Genomic DNA, 4888 nt, shown 5'->3' with positions numbered 1-4888 from the left:
TTAAGATAGTAAACAGATAAATGTCTACAAACAAATAGTTTTTCTTCTTTCTCATCTAAATGGTTTTTTGTTGTTTTGTTTTTTGTTTTTTAAGACAAAGTTTCTCTGTGTAGCTTGCTCTATAGACCAGGCTGGCCACAAACTCAGAAATTTGCCTGCCTCTGCTTCCCAAGTGCTGCGGTTAAAGGTGTTCGCCCCCACCATCTGGCTTCATCAGTATAGCTTATATTTCTTTTTGTACTGCACTAACACTTCCAGTATGACATTAAGACCAGTGAGAAGGCACCTGTACTTGGTTCTGATGTGCTCAGTGTCTCATAAGTGATGTTAAAGTAAGGTGTGTGTCTTAAATCAAATGTCGGAAATTTCCTTTTGCTGAGATGTGTTTGTTACTGGGTGTTGGAATTCATCAAATGTGTGAATCAATGTGATGATGAGTTGTCCGTTGATGTGATGCTTCACATTAAGCTTTGAATATTAAACCAGACTTGCATTCTGAGAATAGCCATACAGTTTACTTTTGTTAGATTTTGTATTGTTAATACTTGCTAGTATTTTATTGAAATTTTTCTAACTTCCTGAGTGATGCATTTGCTGTCATCATCATCTCGTTTGACATTGTCTGGTGTCAGAGCTGTACCCGTCTTTCAGTATGACTTGGGGATTATGTCTTCCTGTTGTTTATTTGGAAAATGGTTTGTAAAATTGGTGCTATGTCTTTTTGTAATGTTTTGTAGCATTGTCCAGTGAATTATTCAGTCTTGGAGATTTTTTGAATGTCTAACTTTATATTTATTTTGTTTACTAGGTCCAGAACTATTGACCTTTTTTTTGGGGGGGGGGGCTTTTTGAGATGGGATTTCCCCGTGTAGCCCTGGCCATCTGGAACTTGGTCAGTAGATCAGCTTGACCTCAAACTCATAGAGATCTGCCTGCCTCTGCCTCTTGAGTGCTGGGATTAAAGCTGGTACTGCCACCAGATAGAATATTTTATATTGAATGAAATGTCTGGTACTTTTCAAATTTTTGATGTTATATAAAAATTTAAGTTTTGCAGCATTGTTTAAAAGTTTGGGTTTTTTTTTAAATTTTTGTTTTTGAGACAAAATCTCATTGTGTATTCCTGCTAGCTTTGAACTCAGCAGAGATCCACAGCTTCTCAAGCTCTGGGAATCCTGGCCTTGATGTATCTTCTTACTATCCTTTTTCCACAGGGGAACCTATATTTAAACATAGCTTTATTCCTGATGAGGAGAAAAGCAAGGTCAGTCATGCAGCTAGAGCAGCCTATTCGTGCCTCACCTCCCCAGACTTACACAGAGGGATGACCGTGTCTCTGCGGGAGGACTCTCAGCAGAGTTCTGTCTTTGGGAGTGGACCCCTAATAGCTGAAAATCAGAGCTGATTCTCAGGGCCGGCCAGTATTTAGTTACTCTCACTCTCAATTTTCTGGGAATTTCTTGTTGAAACAGTACTGGGTCAATATTCATACACAAATGGGCAATTAAAACATAATTGAAGTAACATTATTATGAGATCTTAACATTTGCTTGAAAACATTTGGCATTTGGTTAAAGTGTTATATTTATGTATTTGTTTATTTGTTTTGAGACAGGGGACAGGGTCTCTCTACATAGTCCTGACTGTCCTGGAACTTACTATGTACACCAGGCCTCACACTCAGAGAGATCTGCCCACTTCTGACTTTACAGTGCTGCTGGGATGGAGGATAAGTACCGCAGAACTTTGTCCTCAGTCTGTCAAGACTGAGGCATTTCTGCTGCCTTGACATGTTAAGGTAAGAGTGTTGAGAACTGAGAACAGCCAAGTGTGTCTGAGGACTAAAGTGCTGTTTTAAGTTTAAATCACTGTGCTTAAGCAATCTATAAAACAAAAATGCCTCTAACCTGTAAGCCTCATTTGCCCAAGGACCGATAACTTCCTGGAATGTTGGGGGTTGTTGCTCCTGTTTTCACTCCTGTAAACAAGGCTGGTTGCCCCAACTGCGCAGGACGTGTTTGATTACACTGCATGGGAGGTACATAAGCAGGAAGTATGTCAGGATGTATGCTTGCCCCCGACTGGTTGAAGGTAGGGGTTTTACCTTTATATGCCTCTGACTAACATGTTTTGGTGCCACATGCTGGGAATCCCAGGTACGGACCTGGCCAAATTCAGCTCAAAAATTGTGGTAGTAGCCTCATTCTTGCCCCCGTGGGATTAGAAGACCCTTCAAAGACTTGAAAAAAGGAAAGAGAAAAACAGCCCTCAAGGAGAGGCTGGGCTTCAACTTCCAGAGTGCCCCATACCCCAGGTGCTTGCTGTATGTGTTTCCTCATCCCTTTCTTGACTGGCTGATGCTGTCTGTTCATGTCTGCATGTTTAAGACTTTTTCTGCTGCTGTCTGTAGAACTGGAGATTTTTCCTGCCTTTTAATTCTTTAAGTGGCAGAGAAAGTAAGGCTTGCTTCAAATTTGACTCAAAAACTGCATTAAAAACACCTAACTCTCACCCAGTGGGATCAACGCGTGTTAGTGCATATAACAATCCCAGTGCTCGTGAGACTCAGAGCCTGAGGCCGGACAGGCACACAGGTCTGTTATAAGACACTAAAGGATGCAGAGGGAAATGGAGTTTGATACTTGTTCTTAGAAATAGTAAGACCTGTCAAAACAAAGCCAGGTGTGGTGGCACTCACCTTAACCCCAGCATTCAAGAGGCATATTTCTGTCAGCTCAGAGCCAAGCTAGTCTACATGGAATTCCAGGCTAGTCAGGGCTATAAAGTGAGGTCCTGACCCCCAAAATATAGATAAAAAAAAAAAACCCTCACACACATGCACATAAAAATTTAAAACAATACTGTAGCGCTGTGCTGGGTTATACACTCATGTACACAAAGGAAACCAAGAAAAGCACAAAATTTGAAGACATACCTCAAAAAACTACATATGTGCAAGTCTTTAATCCCAGCATTTGGGAGGCAGAGGCAGGAGGCTATCAGTGAGTCTGAGGCCAGTCTGGTCTACAAAGTGAGTTCCAGGACAGCCAGGACTGTTACACAGAGAAACCCTGTCTTGGAAAAAAAGAGCACCTGCAGAAGACCTAAGCTCCACTCCCAGCACACAGCCATATGTAATTCCAGATCCAGGGGATCAATGACTTCCTCAGGTACCACACACACATACAGACAGGCACACACATAAATGAAAGCATTTGGGCTACACTTCAACATGAGATCATGAGGGACACCATGGAGCTGCTCTCCATCAAAACTAGTGTGAGAATCAGAGCTGGAGATAGCTCAGTGGGTGCTCTTTTGAGGGACAAGGGGTTGGTTTCCTAGCATTGCCACTGTGATCCACAACCATCGGTACCTCTAGTTCCTCGGGGAGAATGTGCCCTCTTCTGACCTTTGTCAGAACCAGACACACATGTGGTGCGCATACATAGATGCAACCAAACACTCATACAAAAACAAAATGAATCTAACAGCAATAGCAACAATGATAACTCTCCTGAAACTAAGCAGTCCTGAAAGACTACAGAGCAGGAAAGACAAGCATTTATTCAGGGCACTGTAACACTCAGTAAAAAGAGAAGTCGAGTTTCATTTCAGATCCAAGGTCACTGCCCCTACCCCAACCACACCGAGTCCGCAGGAGCCCTCTCAGAACTTCTCACTGAAGGTCAGGTTCGGGACCTGAAGTTCCGCCAGTGGCCGACGCTGTTCCCTACAATCTCTGCACTCAGAAACCTACGTAGGTAGGGTCACGGTATTTCCAGAAAACACTTCTAATCAGACGCCTCAAACACGGATCCCTGAATCCATGGGTTCATGACACATCCTAGCCCCGTGACCTCGCTGCTTTAACGGGTTGGAGGTGTGTGAACGGTGCCGCCATGTGCTCTGAAGCATCCGTCACTTGTGTTCCGCGGAGATTTCAGGTAAGGGACTTCTTACCCCGGGGCCCTCCTTAGCTATTTATCGAGTGTGAATCTTGCGGTGCTTATACAGGCTAGAGCTACTGCAGTACACTTTGTCACACTCCCTGCACGCATACTGCTTGGCTACAATGTGAACTTTCATGTGTCTGACGAAGTTGTAACTTGAATTAAAGACTCTCCCACACTCGTTGCACTTGAAGGGTTTGCCGTGGACTGTAAGATGTTCAATGAGGTCGGAGTTCTGGGTGAAATCCTCCCCACATTCGCTGCAGCTGAAAGGCTTTTCTGCAGTGTGGCTGTAGAAATGATTCAGCAGGCCTTCCCTGCTCCTGTACGACTTCCCACACTCGCTGCACTCAAAAGGCATTTCCCCAGTGTGAAACCGATAATGAACTTTAAGGCCTTCTCGGCTCCTGTACGACTTCCCACACTCGTTGCACTTGAAAGGCATTTGTCCCGTGTGCAGTCCCTGATGGGAGATGAGGGAGATATTGTGCTTGAAGGCTTTGCCACACTCGCTGCACCTATACGGCTTCTCCCCCGTGTGCATTCTGAAGTGCTTGATGAGAAAGGCTTTCTGGCTGAAGGATTTCCCACACTCGCTGCACTGGAAAGGCTTTTCTCCAGTGTGTATCTTCCAGTGCCGATTAAGGTGAGAGATACTAGTAAAGACTTTGCCACAGTAACTGCATTTGCAGTTCTTCTTCTCGGGGTGAATGGCCTCTCCACTCTCAGTGGTCTTGGGTGTCTCCCCGCCACTGGAAGTCACCTGATGCGTGAGAAGACCTGAGGAAGTCTGGATGATCATGGCGTTGTCTGCACTTAGTAAGGGTGTCTCAGCACAGCTCAGCACTTGCTGTTGGAGCACGGAGGCACTAAGGTCTCCTTCCGCAGACAGACTCTGCTCAAAGGGGGACGCTTCACTCTCCACTTTGATCCAA

The 4888-nt window shown here is 44.5% G+C and overlaps 1 protein-coding gene across 1 annotated transcript in view; it reads right to left on the bottom strand.

The window, feature by feature from the left end:
- Positions 1-3546: 3546 nt before the first annotated feature.
- The window catches only part of LOC101987387 (zinc finger protein 773-like), a 6286-nt gene continuing 4944 nt past the window's right edge, over positions 3547-4888 (bottom strand). Inside the window, exon 6 of the mRNA XM_005369277.2 lies at positions 3547-4865. Coding sequence (XP_005369334.1) covers positions 3985-4865 — 881 coding nt within the window. The 3' untranslated portion in view covers positions 3547-3984. The remainder of the gene's footprint in view (positions 4866-4888) is intronic.

This window comes from Microtus ochrogaster, unplaced genomic scaffold (assembly GCF_000317375.1).
Source record: "Microtus ochrogaster isolate Prairie Vole_2 unplaced genomic scaffold, MicOch1.0 UNK47, whole genome shotgun sequence".
Lineage (NCBI taxonomy): Eukaryota > Metazoa > Chordata > Mammalia > Rodentia > Cricetidae > Microtus > Microtus ochrogaster.
The sequence above is the reverse complement of the archived record's forward strand: the minus strand, read 5'-3'. Positions and strand labels throughout refer to the sequence as shown.